The 14,383-nt window shown below is 45.8% G+C and overlaps 1 protein-coding gene across 4 annotated transcripts in view; it reads right to left on the bottom strand.

Moving 5' to 3' along the window:
• The window catches only part of DAPK2 (death associated protein kinase 2), a 42,094-nt gene extending 28,546 nt beyond the window's left edge, over positions 1 to 13,548 (bottom strand). The window contains exons 1-2 of one of the 4 annotated variants that reach the window (XM_027657505.1): positions 13,450 to 13,548; positions 7,197 to 7,293 (exon numbers count right to left, since the gene is read on the bottom strand). In XM_027657505.1, coding sequence (XP_027513306.1) covers positions 7,197 to 7,258 — 62 coding nt within the window. In that variant the 5' untranslated portion in view covers positions 7,259 to 7,293; positions 13,450 to 13,548. Of the gene's footprint in view, positions 1 to 7,196; positions 7,294 to 7,469; positions 7,635 to 9,742; positions 9,987 to 13,449 lie in introns of those variants that run through there. The other 3 variants (XM_027657504.1, XM_027657508.1, XM_027657506.1) reach the window with 3 other exon arrangements.
• Positions 13,549 to 14,383: the final 835 nt, after the last annotated feature.

The following is a 14,383-nucleotide window of genomic DNA, read 5'->3' as shown; positions in this document are numbered from 1 at the left end:
TGGTTGTCTTTTTGTTAACTTCCAAAGCAAAGCCCCCGAGAATTCTTGCTGAAGGCCTTCCTTGAATTTGAGAGGAAAACAGCTTTTTCAGGCTTGATCTGTTCAAAATGACTGGAATTTTATTAAGCTAAATGCTCTCCTCCCTCTTTGCTTACACTTTCCAAGGAGACTTCTGCTGGCTGTGACTGCACTGCCAGGCTCTTCCCAGCAGAGAGGACAGGGGTCTGCTGGTAACAACTTAATTTCTTATGCTCCCAGCTCATTTATGAAGCACAGCTCAACCAAAGGCCATGCAAGGTTCACAAAACATGTGCACAAAAGCTTTTGCTGAAGGGTTTTTGCAGGAAGTTTGTGGTCACAACCAAAAAGACCCAGAAGCCTTCTGTAAAGGGCAATAATTTGCACTACATTTTACTTTATATAGAGGAGTTTTTTTAGACTAAACCAGGATTTTGTACAGCAGATATTTAACCTAAGTAGGGAATAAATAGCAAGTCCAACAAAAAACCTCAAACCTTAATCTGTTAAATACTCTGCTGACACCTCCTCATAAAGAGCTTTAAATATAAGATTGTCATAAATATCACTGTACTTCTGCTTAAACTGCAAATAAAAGTGAGTTTTGGTTTACTTGTTTGTGGGGTTTTTTCCTCAAAAAAAAAAGCAAAGAAAGCAGCTACCTCTCCTAAAGCAACTACACAGAATCTAAACTGTGGTAGATGCCAGACTATAATGGAATGATCCCAGATTTTCTGAATAGAGTGTTTAACAGGAATTTTGCTTGACTACTAAAACGTAGCAGAAAGAGGAAAAAAACCCAAACAGCTGCCACTTTTAAAAACACTTATTTTCACTCACAGCTCGTGTTCTACTGACTGATTGAGTGTGGAGGGTGAGTTTCAATATTCCTGAGAGGGAAGTGCTGAGCACCTTTGGACCGTCTGTGATAATGTCCCTGTCTGGTACCTTCCATCCACACCTCCCTCCAGCTCACACACAGGTCACCAACACACCCTGACCCTCCGTGTCCAGGGCCAGGAACGAGTCAGAAGAGCAGAGGAATGTGCACTCAGAAGGATCTGCTTTATAGGAATAAGCAGAGAGAAGATAAACCGTTTGAAATGCAAAGGAAGTTTGATAAATGTAATGTTTCTGATCCGTGCTAGGAGTCATTACAAGCTCTCAGCACAGTAACGGGCTCGGCCTTGCAGCCCCTAAAACACCACATGGGGGCCTCAGCCCTGAGCCACAAGAAATCTGTCACCTCCCGAAGCATCACCGGCAGCTCCCGAAGCCGTCTGGGGTTTTTGGAAGCCTCCCAGTCCTGCAGTGACAATCGATGTGGCTCCTGAGTGAGGAGGTGCAGAGTCTGCAGTGACACAGCCTGAGCACAGCAGTTCTGGTGACTCCCTGACAGCCTGGCAAGCTTTTTGTGCCATCTGAGCCTCAAGAATAAAATGCACACGATGAAAAATTCTCCCCACTTATCGGATTTGCTTTTAGATCGAGTATCAGCACTTGGAGTGGTAACGAGCAGAGTCCAGAGTGCTGGGGAAGGTCACAGCTGACTCATGCTCAGCAGGAACAGCTGATTTGATAAGTTGTTCCTTTTGCTACGTGGAGCAACACCAGGGTCTATGTAATACACACACAGAAGGTCAGCACACTGTACCTGGGCATTTAAAGGCCCAAACCCAGCCAGATATGGACTGAAAGGAATATACCTGGGGCAGGTACATTGAATGGGGACATTGTATGGTCAAAGGGTTAAAGGATTTTTCTCCTTCCCCATGTAGCAAACAGAGGGAAATTATGCTGGCATTTTAATCAAGACTTGAGGAAATGATCTGTAAGGCCAAAACCACAAAGGGTTGCTGAAACTCCCATTTCACTGCTCAGCTCTTACAACAGGTTTTAACTCGGGTTCAAAACTGCTGCTGCAGAGTTTTAACTATGATTCACAGATGTCACCTGAGATAAATGAAGCTTGACCATCAGACAAGTGCTAATAATGGTCATGCTAATAATGTGCCAATAATGGCCATGCTAATAATGTGCCCAATGCTTTGGCACTGTCAGCCCAGTGCTGAGCTGCACTATGTGTATGTCATGTGCATTTTTACTCACAGGTAACAGCCTTCATTTCAAAAGCATGGAGTGAATACTATACAGTGTCTCTTCTCTCAGCTGTTCAAATTTCCATCTGATTTCCCCCTCAATGCAAACCGGAAAAAATGGTTTCATTTTCACAAAAATGGCAAGGCAAAGATGGGTTAATATTCAGTGTTTTTTCCTGGAATTAGTCTTCAGTGTTTTTTCCTGGGGTTAATATTCTGTTTAATATTCAGAGTTAAAGACATTACAGAATTTGAGCTTCCTGAGCACTACCAAGGAGGTCACTCACCTCTAATTATACTTTCAAAGCCAGACATGGACTGAGGCAATACACTGAGATCACTTCCATCATCAAGGTGGATGCTGGTGATAAGGAATGCATGACTTTGTTACAAAGTAAGGCCAAGGCCAGGTCTAAATCACCAAGGCCAGATCTTTTCAGTTACTGTAGGCAGAGCAGCTTTGTTTTAGAAAAAAATCTAAGCAACAAAACCTCCCATTTTCTCTGCACTTTCTGTGACAAATCAAAATATTTGGAAATAGTTAAAGTAACGTTGAAAATTAAGAGGGAAATCTGTTTAAAAAAGGAATAAGCTAAGAGCACTTATTCTGAGAATATAAAGAATATAAAAAGTCCAAAACCAGCGACTGTTTCAGACAGCTGATTACAATCACAGTGATCCTGACCAAGTACTGCATGCCAGAACTGTTTCAGCAGAAGATTCATTATCCATGAAACCCATGACTTAGAAGATTTGTAACAAGGAACATTAAGAGAGGTGCTGGTTAGTCCTCAAGAACTAAATTTACATTTTGCATCTAATGCAAAGACTTGCTTTGTGTGTGTTGTAGGACAAAATAATCCAAGGTTATTCTTCAAAATTTAAAGAATTAATTTGAAGTACAAATTAATCTAAGAACAGAGTTAAGGTCTGAGAAAGCACAATACTGAACAATTTCTATAGATAGAAAACAATTCCTGGTATGAAGATCCTGCCTGGTGTGTTAAGGGAAAATTTCCCAGCTGCAATCACACCTCTGTGTTTACAGGGAGAGTCCAACTAGCTGGGTGACATGGCTTTTTATCATGGATTTCCAAGTTCCTCCCCTACAGTTATCTCTGCTTTTTGTTTTCACAACATAAATAAATATTTGGTAGTTCCCCTGTCAGAACAGTGATTGTGTGGCAGGCTCCAAGGTCCCATCACCACCGGTGAAATGTTTTATTTGCTGTCCTTTAAGGCTTCACCCAGAAGAAAGGGTTTCCCTGTCTCAAGGCAAGGAGGAGGTAGGAATCTGTAGCTGGAGAGGGGGGACTACAGGAGGGATGATGAGCCATTGATGGAAGACTGAGCTTGGTTTTATCTTTCTCTCAGCCTCACTCAGCAGGGGCTGAGAAAGGAAGACTTGATTTTGCCCAAACTAACCAAGAGAAATCACAGTGATTGTCTTTGGCACAAAGGCATTGACTGAACCAGGAATGAGGGATAAGCACAGCTCCCAGTCAGTAAGAGAGGCCAGAGACTGCAGTGGCAACTGGAAAGGCTGGCCCACGCTGGAGGAAGGCAGAGCTCCTTCCCGCAGTGAAGAGGGGAGACTTCCACGCCCACAGACATCCCTCTGGGGTTTGTGGAGTGCCTCTGTTCAGTGTGAGCCCTCCCATGCTGCAGAGCTGAGCTGCAGGGAGCAGGACACTGCCCCAGGACACTGCCACCCTCACACCCCCCTGCAGGGACACACCTTCTCAGTGGGCACTGGCACAGAACACTTTGGGATGAGCTCTGTGGCACTTCCCACCCTCAGACCTGTAACAGTGACACTGCCCAGGAGGCACAAATGTCAACAGCTCTCACAGCCTGGCTGGCAACACATTTAGGAAAGAGATTAATGGCTCCGTGGTACAGCCTTTTATAAATCAAGAATGATCTGCTACAACGTTCCTGCAAAGGGCTTAGACCAGGATCCTGCTCAAAACAGGCAAATCTGTTAATGTTTCTCACAAAGTTTATTAAAATCAAAATTAAAGGATGCAGTTTTTCATTACTTGAATAAAACAGGCGTTTAGCAACATAAACTCACATTTGCAAAGGGATACATATTGAAAACATTCTGTGAAAAATAAGTTTTGAAGCATCTATTTTTGATCAACAGCTCAGGCACAGAAAAACTCAATCTGCCAGAGAGTCTGACACCTGCAAAGAGTGACAGCATTAAATGCTGGGGAGGACTAAAAAAGGTACTCCCAAATCACACTATCTAGCACCCTTGGGAGAGAGGGAGAGAGAAGACAATCTCCTAATACCTCTGCAGGCACTGATCACTTTAGTCCACGTTGCTTTCTACCTCTTCTAGACTGCCAGCCTAGTAAAACTGAGGGCTTTTTAAATAAATCCTCATACATATTCATTTTCAAATAAGTTTCCTGAACTCTCTCCTTTTCTTGCCATCAATTTTGACAAAGAAAGAAATTAATATTTGAATATCCTAGCAATAAGCTGTAATATTTGCTTACAATGTGGAAACAATGTGCTAAATTCATTTTATAGGCTCCTCTTTTTAGGTTCCCTTTCAGCTGTGGTTAGAGAACCTCAGTCCACACAGACTTTAGACTTGCAAACTGGCTGATATTGGGGAAGTAACTTGGTTATATGTGTGTATTTCAAGTATTGCACACATTCAGCTGCTACAAGGGACAAGGCCATCAGCAACTTGTCTCCAACACCAAGTGCCTGACTCATCGTTCCCTGCATTTACCCTTTGGAGAAATTGAGCAACAGAGCTGTAAACCTAAGATTAATATTTGAAAGACTGAGGGGATGTTGGAGCCAAGCAGTGAGTTGAACACACAGCTGCAGCCATGGAAAACCTGCTCCCCCTTCCTGCAGAGGGCCTGCCCTCACACCACTGCCCGGGCTCAGGACACAACTGCCCTCAGAGCACCCTCTGAGCTGCTGCCAGCCCAGCAGGGACCGTGAGTGTGGTCTGGTTGAGGAGTCACAAATGCTGTTTGCAGGGTTTGCACAGTGGGGGCTGAGGAGCCTTTGCTGCCCAAGGACAGGAATGTCTCATGCCACCACCAGCCCAGACCCAGCTCGGCCCTGGGAAGCAGCATTTGCTGTGTCACGGGAGCGTCCCTTCCCTGGTGCTGTGCAAACAGTCAAGCAGGTGCTGGCTCTGGCAGTGACAGCCTCCATTCCATCTTATGGCTGAGCCAGAACAAGGATTTAGTCCTGTATTAACAACTACTTTTGCTCTCAAGAAGTCAGGCTCAGGAGGACGAGAACAGGACAGACTCTTCACAGATGGTGTTTGGAAACCTTAGTTTTGTAAGTGACTCCTGCTGCCAAAATTACAATAAAGGAGCCCTTTTACCTGCCAGCAACCAACAGCTTGTTGCAAACACAGTGAACTAATAAAAGGCATCCCCGGGTTCTAAGGGCATCAGTCAGCAGTGGAACACATCAGTCACTGCAATCTGTCCAGCATGTTATTCTGCTTCTAACAAAGCAAGATATCATTTATCACTGGCCCTTATCAGTAGTTCCTGCTCAGAGATATACAGGTATGATGAACCAGGTGACACTTCACATTTAACAGAGCTGAAACAAGAGCTCTGCAGAGCTCCTCACACGTGAAAGTGAAAACACACTGCCAAAGACAGTGTGACATTGTACCTGCAGCCAGGGGAGGAGGAGGGCTGCTCTGACCACACAAACCTTCACCAGCCTGAGGCCTCTCAGGGTGATTCAACAGCAATGGCCAGCCTCTACCACGTTGCTTCAACAACCCCTCCATTCAAAGTGCCAAATATCCATCAGCTGGAAGAGGAGAGTGATGTTCATCATCTCAAAAGATTCCCAAATCCAATTCGGAAACCAAATTAAAATTAAGCTACTCAGTCTCCAGTCTCTCCCTTTGGCAGTTTGACTGGTCCAGCACATACTAGGGCCTCCTAGGTTAAAAAACCACAGCAATTACACCCTGCACACACACACACACACACACACACTGAATTCCTACACTGCTCACTGTGGTCAGGTTTGCACTGTCAGACTGATACTCTCAGTGCTAGTCAGTACTCAAAAGTAAGCAAGTACAGAAAAGTTAATAGTTAAGGCCTTCCTGAGAGGGAAGGGAATGGAAAACAACCAACCAAACGAACCCCATTCCCCTTAAAAGAAGTTTTTCTCACCAACTCTAAAGGTGAAACAGCTGAGAGTGAAAAAAACAAAAGATTTGGCAGGCAAACAGCTTCAGCTGAAGTGTTTTAATGGAACTAAATTATTGGCCCTTGAAAAAGGGTAATTGCACATACACAGTTATTTACCAAAACCAACTGCCAGACATTGGGAAAGAAGCACGTGTCTACAGCCCTAATTTAGCTATTTACATATTAAAAAGGAAAACACTGGAGGGCTGGACAGCAGCTCTCCTCACCCAGAGCTCTGCATGTTACTTAGGGCTGGGGGAGCCCTGTGTGTCCAGCCCACACACCCAGCAGAGTGTTTCAGCAGGTGCTTATGGTGAAGCATGATCACAGCTGGTAATTACAGCTGTAATTAATACCTGCAGATTAGCCTTTATGGATGAAAAGCTATACAGAGGCATCAACCAGTCCAGCTGAAATCCCGACAGGTAAATCTTTTCAGGAACACAAGCACGGTGTTTTGCAGGTATGGATGTGCTGTGTCACAGTGCTGAGCAGGGCTGGCCAGAACCAGACAAAAATCAAGTGCTGTCTCTGTGACAACAGCACAGGATGTTCCTGTTCCCCAGCTGGCCCAGGGAACGGGCAGGTGAACTCAGTCTACAGCACAGACACAGACACCTATCTATGAAAGACAATGTGAACATACCTTTTGTTGTCCTAGTTGCAAAAAAAGAAACAGGAAACATAGTTAGCACACTTCAACTAAAAAAAAACCTAAAATATCCAAAGTGCAGTTTTGGTCAGGGGTTGTGTTTGTGTTGTGTACTGTGACTGATTTAGGCTAGCATGCAGAGTCATAGTTTGAAGATACATGGCAAATATCCCCCGTGGCAGCTTTTAGAATCATCTGGTGTCAGCAGTGCATCCTTACCTTCCCAGCTCTTCCCCAATGTCATAAACGTCCTCCACCTTCTGCTGCTTGAAGAAAGCCATGCCTGGTCTTTCATTGATGCTCAAAGGTGATGCAACTGGAATATTAATAAAGAGTGACATTCATTAGGGTCTTCCAAGAGGCCAAGTGTCAGTAACACACACTTTGGTACAGTCACTTTGGATCCACTGCAGCTCATTCATGGCCAAAGTTACCACTGATCAATCAAAATAATTAATTTAGCAGTCTCACCCACACAGTGAGGGTTCAAACCTGGAAAGAGGTGAGCACCCTTAAGTGAAGGTGATTCCTGGCCCTCACTGATGTACCTGAGCACATACTGAACCAAAAGAACAGAACACACCTTGAAACACAAATGTGATGAAAGCAAAGCAATTAATTAATAATTTAACAAACTTACGGACAAAAAAGCCTCTACACTGCACTAAAGAGCCAGCATGAGAATCAGCATTACAGGCTCCTTCAGTAAAAAGTGTCAGCAGGCAGATCCTGAGCCAGGGAGAGCACCAGGCAGAGCTTCCTTTTGCTCAGGTCAGGCAGAGCTCCTGGGGCACACAGGCAGGACAGCAAACAGATACCTGAGCTGCTGCTGTGAAAAGGCTTTGTGATCCCACCTACAGAGCTTTCAGCACATCTTTCCCCACACACTGGATGTTTCAGATGAGGAGAACACAAGCAGCACTTGTTACTCTGCGTGGTCTGTGCCATTGTTTCCTGACCACAATCTTTTAAGCTGATGAGCTCGGTGAGGTCTGGAAAGACAAGCCTCTCCTTGGTGCATTTGAGCATCTGTGAGTGCATTATGCTGGGCTGCTTTGGGATGGGAAGATGATCAGAAATCACATTATTGCTTGGGACACACCTCCACAGCAACACAAGTCATGGTGACAGAATAGATTTGACCAGAATAACCGGTCAGGTTAGGACATGTTTGATGTTCCCTGTGTAGATGAACACTGGCATCATCCCCAACAGCCCAAACGACGTCCACTATTCAGATCAGAACACACAAAATAGCTGTGAGGCCTCCAAGCATCACAATAAAATCTAACTACATTGAGCCATGCAGTTATTCTCACACATCTCTAGGCTTCAGCACCATATCTGTACTTGTCCATGTAATGTGCTTTTCTGTATGAATCCCAGATGCTTCTTGCTTCAGATGCACTGGGCACTTCCAGGTTCTACATTTCTACACAGCTCCTGCATGTTTTTAAATAGCAGTGGTTGGCATCTCACTGGGGCAAGCTGTGAAGCATATTTCACTACAAAATAAAGCTCTATTTTGATCCTTTAGAAATAAGCTCAACTCAATGTTGCGAGAAGATTCAGCTGTTTTGATAGATCAGCAGACTTATTATAGAACAGGACTAAGCACCAAAGAGCAATTGCAGTATTCCTGTCAACTTGAAATGCACATAATTTGAAGATTTTTCTCTGACAAAAGCATATATCATAAGCAGCAAATACTTTGTAAAAATTCAATAGCTCACCAAAATGCACCCACTTTTTGTCATGCACTCACCTCAGCAAAAGGACCAGCTGCTTTGTGTGCCCCCACCCCTTCTAGAAACCATTGGCTTCTAACACATGGGTGGAATGTTGAGTATCAATTCAATTCTTTTCAAAATCTGCTCCTTTTGTTGCTTCAAAGGAACAGAAATAGTCTCTTAGTGCTTCTACATATATTTTTTGGTTGATGTGAGCAAAACCTAGGAGGAAAATTATTCGACTGCTTTATTTCAAGCAGAAGGGCTACTACATCAATGCTTACATTGACAGGAGCTGGGAATTACTTTCACTCTTTCAAAAAACAGTAGCAATAAGTAAAGGGGTATCAACAAAATCAGATGTCCCCTTATTAGGCAGTGAGCACTAATTACACAACACACAGGTTGAGAAGTGGTACCTGTTTCCATCAGAGAGAAACCACACTGGTTGTGACACTGAAGCCCACAATAACCATCACACCATTAAAATACACTGCAGAAACCAACACTTGTCAGTGGTGAGAATGATGTGCTACAACGTGGGTTATTTCTTTCCACTTCCACTTTCCACCCCAATACTTCCTCAGCCATTTTCTGCCTTTGTCTGTATTTTCAGTTTGTCAAGGCAAAGCCGGGTGAGCTGTTCTGTTACTCTGCTCATTAATTTCCTTCCCAAAGCCACATTCACGCCTGGGACAAAAAGGTCTATTTTTCTTCTCAATGAAAACAAACTGCACTTTGTATGCAAATTAGTGTATTCTTCAAGCAATCTTTCATAATTTCACAGAAAGCTCATTGACCAATATTGCTCAGGGCTTGAAACCACAGTCAATAAATGTTTTAGCAGCATTTACAAGAACGAGGACACCTCTGAGCTACTGGCTCCTTATTAAGTTTGTCTGATGCTGCTTAAAATTGTTCAGAGCAGAATTTTCTGAGGTGTTGGTGAAAAACCAGTTCAGCCCTCACAGACTTCAAAAAAGCAAACAAAGGACGATACCAAGCCTTGCTCAAAACCCCAAACCTTTTGCTCACCTTGAACTGCAAAATTAAGTTCTGAGCACATGCAAAAGTCAAGTGCAGGAAAATGCCCAGGTATGAAGAGACACTGCTGAGACTTGCCCAAAGATGGTAAATCCCTCAAGCTGACTACTCCCCTCATCAGAATCCCAGGTACATGGTTATAAACAACATTAATGCAAACACACCTAAAAAATAATTGTTTGCAGAGAGGGTTCATTGCCATTCAGAAGAGCAAGTTAAAAACACTGCTTTGAGAGTGGGGAACCCACCCAAAATGCCTCTGGGAACACAGTCACTTTTATGTTTGATTGACAAGTTCACTCCTCTCCCAGCACCCTCCAAAGAACAAAGCAAATTCTGCAGGTGCATAGAACTCATGCAATATTATCTCAAAGATAACCAAACAATTCTAGTCCCTTTTACTGATGTTTTAACTTGCACCCTTTTCAGCCTAGAGCCTTGTTTTTGAAGGCTGAAGGCAAAACTGCTGCAAAGTGTTCAGACCCCCCAGGGGCACCTCTGGTGTGTTGGTGTTTCCCACGTCCATCACTCCCGTTATCCAGTCCTGCCTTCCACAGACATCTCTCCCTGGCTCCCACCCAACAGCCACAGTTAGCAGATGCCCAAAATAGATCACACACTTGATGACCCAAAACAATTGCCATTAGCAAACACACAGCACAAGGGGGATAGGCCAACAACAGACAACCTTCACACACTTAAAATTCACCCGAAATAAAAATGCCATTCCCCAGCAGGAACATAACGCTCCATAAATATTATACACGGAACTTAGGAAATGAAGGAGATTTCACTTCCAAAGATTTTTTAGACTACAAGTTTTGTTGGACTCCATTTGCAAGTACAGAGCACAAGAACATCAAAGGAGGAATGAGAGCCTCATTATTTTTTTTCCTCTAGTGAGGTGGTGATTTCACTTATGGTGATAAGTGAAAGTAGAAATGAATTAGAGATGGTCAATTCATCTCTGACTCACTCAGACAAAAAAGTTGTACATTCAGGAAATAGAACAAGCCACTTTTTTTCCTGAGCATTTCCATAGCAAGGCCAGCCTCTACTCAGCATCTGTATTGCTGTGTTTCCATAATGACACTCCATAGTATAGTAAATGCTTAATATAAGTATAAAATACCTCACCCTTTGCTGCTGTATCCAACTCTTGTTTACACAGACCAAATACCCCAAGGCAGCAAAGCATTGCTTACCCTGGGCAAACGATTTTCCTACAGATGTGTAACAAAGCTCTAGCAAAGCCAGAAATAGAATACAGGCCTCTGAGATGGCAGTTTCAGGCACTAGAAACATCTCCTGCCTAATCTCTTCACATTCCTAAACTCTGCTGTACCATGAAATGGGAGCTTTTTTACCCTAAGAAATCAGTTTCCCATTGTGATCTAAGGCACAAACTTAAACACATACTTTCTATCAGTATCTGGGTACAGACATTCTTCTTCCAGCACAGAAGAGCAGCTTGTGCTGTGTGAAAAGACAAATTAATGTACTGAAAGCCACTCTTCTGTAGAGGGTGACAGAGTCTGCCTTAGGAGGAGCAGAAGAAAGTAGGTTCTATTTCTCTCCTTTAATAAAGGTTTCTCTGCACAGGGAAGTTATTAGCTGGTCATTACCAAATTATGGGACAATCAGTGACTGGTCTATACATGTCAAACCATGATAAGTGTCCACCCACCACTGAATGAGAGCAGATTACAGAAAACAGAGGTGACACCAAAACTGTTGGACCATTTGCCTTGCCAGCAGCTTTAGATTTTTTTTCCTTTAGGGTGTCTTCTACTCTAAGGAAACCAGTTTCAAGTGACTGAGGTAACAGCTGACTCATCTTACTTTCTCAAGTACACCTGACATGAGCTGAATGACTAAACCCTTTGTCAACCTCAGAACCATCCCCTGTGGCATGTTTTTATATGACAAAACAACAGTTATACTAAAGCAAAATCCAAAACACATTAGAACAGACCAAAGCATCAACTTCCCTTATGAACTGTTTTATAATTCTGAAAAAACTACCAAAAGAGTTTAGAAACAAAACTGGACTGTTTTAAATTAATCATTTGGGTGGGAAAAAAATAAAAAATTTTAAAAAAATCAAACCCACCAAACAAATGAAAGTTATATTGTCTTCTAGTTTTGGTGCCCTAGGCTAAAAGAAAACAGATTTTTATAAAAATTAAAGTGTTTTCCTCTTGCACCTTTCTTTCACTTTCACTCCTTCTTTCACATTTCCTTCTCTTTTCTTTTATCCAACAGGAAAAAACCCTCAAACCCAAACCACCCAAGTAGTTCTTACCCTTTGCTTTCAAATAAATCTAGCACAGTTAAAAATTATATTAATTTCATCAAAACTCTTACTTTCACCAAAATATTTTCCTCTCAGAAAACAAAAGCAGCCTAAAAATTTGTCAGAGAACTGAGGCAGTTATTACTGCCTACGTGTCTATAGCGGACACAAAACACACCCACCGTCTGAGCACTCAGTCCCATTATGGAACCACAGCTCCTGGCAGTGACTCTCAAGGGATCCCAAATTTACCCCGCGGTAATTACATGTGTGGTGAATGACCCGGGGCTGTATTTCCAAGCTTCAGGCACACGTACCAAAGGCGCTGGCTCTGCAGCTAATTGCAGCTCGCAGCTCGCAGCCAGGGGCCGGGGCTGGCGCTGTAAGCGATCCCAGATCCTCGCGTGCCTGAGCGATGATCCCGGTGCGAGCTCCGGGACAGGGGAGCAGGGGAAGCCCGCAATGCCAGGCACGCTGGCACCGCGGGGCACTGCCCGCTCCCGTCCCCGAGGCGCCCGCAAGGATTACCGCCGCAGATAAGGCGCATCACTGCCCCAAAGTCGCCTCTGCCACCGCACGTTTTCCGTATAAATAAAAAAGCAATGGGAAGGTCTGAAACCTACTGATGTTTCAGAGCAAACACCTCTCCAAAGGGGCAGAGTTGCGCTTTTCCCCACAGAGCAAGCAGATGAGCGCTCCGACCGCGGTCCTCAGCGGGTGCTGGGTGACCAGCCAAAGCAGGAGCAGTTGCCGCACGTTTCCACCCTTTAATTCACATCTTCCTTTTTGACTGTCCTCTAAAAGGATGCAGGCCAGGCCAAACCAGTCCCCCTGCGCTGCTGCTCCAGGACCCCCAGAGGAGCAGGTGTACAGAAACCCACCGCACCCCGAGGGACGCTGTGCGAGGGAAAAGGCAGGAAGGAACGCGGGGATAAACACGATGAGGTTGCACAGCGCTGCCCGAACGGTGCCAGCGAGCTGAGGGGCGAACCCCGGACCGACTGTCCCACTGTCCCCAGCGGCTTCGGGCAGAGACACGGCCGGGCCGAGCGGTGCCAGCAGGTAGCGGGGTGTCTGTGGAATGGCTGGACTGCCCAGCCCTGGGGGAGCTGCCTGGGGACGAAGGACAGCTGCTCACCGAGGGGGTGCTGCGGGAGCTGCCCTTCCCCGGGTGGCTGCGGGAGGAGCCGGCACTGCCCGTGCGAGCGGGGACAGCGCCCGCACCGCCGACAGCCCGGCCCGCGGCAGGGACACACCGGGGCACCCCCAGCCCGCCCGGCCGGACACCTCGGCTCGCCCCGAACCGCGGCACACGGACCGGGGGCAGCGTGAGGGCGGCTCGGTGCAAGGGGCGCAGGGCGAGAACACGGAGAGCGGGCTGAGGGGGGAAGCGCCCACTTACCGCGTCCGCCGGGCGGGGAGGGTCGGGGCCGGCAGGAGCCTGAGGGGGCCGTGCCGGAGGAGGGAGGCTGAGGGGGCCGTGCCCGGAGCAGGGAGCCTGAGGGGGCCGTGCCCGCCCCGTGCCGAGAGCGAGGGAGGGCAGAGGGAGGGCAGAGGGAGGGCCCGGCCCCGCGCTCCGCCCAGGGCAGCCCCGCGGGGGCGGCGGGGCCCGGGGTATCCTCGGGGACAGGGCGGTCGGTGTGTCCCGTTCCGCGGCTCCTGGCGCGGCCGCAGCAGTGCCGTGGGGCTGTGAGAGCCCCGCATTCCCGCGTGTGGGATGCGGACAGACCACCCTGGGCCGGTCCGAAGCAGAGCAGCTCAGCCCGCCCACACTGATCGGGGAACAGTGCAGAGGTAGAACCTGATTTCTTTGCTTTAGTAGACACATGAAAACAATACCAAGAAAATAAGGCAAGTAGCATAACCCTTGTTCTGTATACGAGCCTAGCTTGGTTATTGTGTGGTCTGACTCACCCAGTGAAATTGCCCACTGCTTGTTCAAGAAAGTGCTGCGATATAAAACAATATAAAGAATGAGATATAATGATAAGTCCCCAGTCCTCACTGTGCACCTCAAGCTGCATTAACCTGCACGACCCCAACAAACCTCTGCCACTCTGCTTTCCAAGCTGCCCCCCCCCCCCCCAAGTGTTGGCTACCAGCAATGACATCCTTCATAGGCTCACTCTCCTATCACAGAGACATCCTCAAAACCTGTAAAACTAGATTTTCTCCCTCTTTATTTGGCAGGCAGTAATTGCAATAAATACTGTTTGGCCTCCTTACATTTATTCTGGGCAAGTTAATATCCATCATTTGTTAATGAGGAATGATGTGGGATTGTTCACACCTTCAAAATCAAATACAAGTGCCAGGTTGCCCTCACTTCCAATTCT

Source organism: Corapipo altera, unplaced genomic scaffold, assembly GCF_003945725.1.
Source record: "Corapipo altera isolate COAL_440 unplaced genomic scaffold, ASM394572v1 308, whole genome shotgun sequence".
NCBI classification, from domain to species: Eukaryota; Metazoa; Chordata; class Aves; order Passeriformes; family Pipridae; genus Corapipo; species Corapipo altera.
Note: the sequence above shows the minus strand (reverse complement) of the source record. Positions and strands in the feature narration are given on the sequence as shown.